The sequence below is a fragment of the Rhinopithecus bieti genome, unplaced genomic scaffold, assembly GCF_001698545.2.
Source record: "Rhinopithecus bieti isolate Rb0 unplaced genomic scaffold, ASM169854v2 scaffold_31333, whole genome shotgun sequence".
Lineage (NCBI taxonomy): Eukaryota > Metazoa > Chordata > Mammalia > Primates > Cercopithecidae > Rhinopithecus > Rhinopithecus bieti.
Window position 1 is genome coordinate 1 of NW_016890130.1, and position 845 is coordinate 845.

General features: G+C 67.8%; 1 protein-coding gene across 1 annotated transcript; it reads left to right on the forward strand.

Moving 5' to 3' along the window:
* Positions 1-314: 314 nt before the first annotated feature.
* Positions 315-755, forward strand: LOC108525896 (thyroxine 5-deiodinase-like). The gene is given in 2 exon segments (XM_017866675.1): positions 315-472; positions 475-755. Coding segments are annotated over 2 exon segments (429 nt in total). The 5' UTR covers positions 315-324.
* Positions 756-845: the final 90 nt, after the last annotated feature.

Consider the following 845-nt stretch of genomic DNA (forward strand, 5'->3'; position numbering starts at 1 on the left):
GGCCGGAGTCCCCGCCCCGAGAGCTGGCTGCGGGGCCCGGGCCCGCCCCACCGGCCCCAGGCCCGGCCGCTCCGCCCTCCGCCCGCCTGCTCCCGCCCTCGGCCCCGATTTCTAGGGCATTGGCCGCGCCGCTGGGTGATCCCTCCGGGCTCAAGTTGCAAGGGGCGGGCCGGGCCGGAGGTGGAGTCTCCCGCCAATTGAAGCCTCGGCTATAATAAATTGAACTCCCTGCACTGCCGAAGCCCAGATGCCTAGCCAGGCCGCGTCGCGGTTGGTGGTCGGAGAGGGCGAGGGGTCCCAGGGGCTTCGGGGCCTGCAGCCACCATGCTCCGCTCCCTGCTGCTTCACTCCTTGAGGCTCTGCGCCCAGACCGCCTCGTGCCTCGTGCTCTTCCCGCGCTTCCTCGGCACGGCCTTCATGCTCTGGCTCCTGGATTTCTTGTGTATCCGCAAGCATTTCCTGGGCCGCCGCCGCCGGGGCAGCCCGAGCCCGAAGTGGAGCTCAACAGTGAAGGCGAGGAGGTGCCCCCCGATGACCCGCCCATCTGCGTGTCCGACGACAACCGCCTGTGCACCCTGGCGTCGCTCAAGGCGGTGTGGCATGGCCAGAAGTTGGATTTCTTCAAGCAGGCGCACGAGGGCGGTCCAGCGCCCAACTCCGAGGTGGTTCTGCCCGACGGCTTCCAGAGCCAGCGCATCCTAGACTACGCGCAAGGGAACCGCCCGCTGGTTCTCAATTTCGGCAGCTGCACCTGACCACCGTTCATGGCGCGCATGAGCGCCTTCCAGCGCCTGGTCACCAAGTACCAGCGCGACGTCGACTTCCTCATCATCTACATCGAGGAA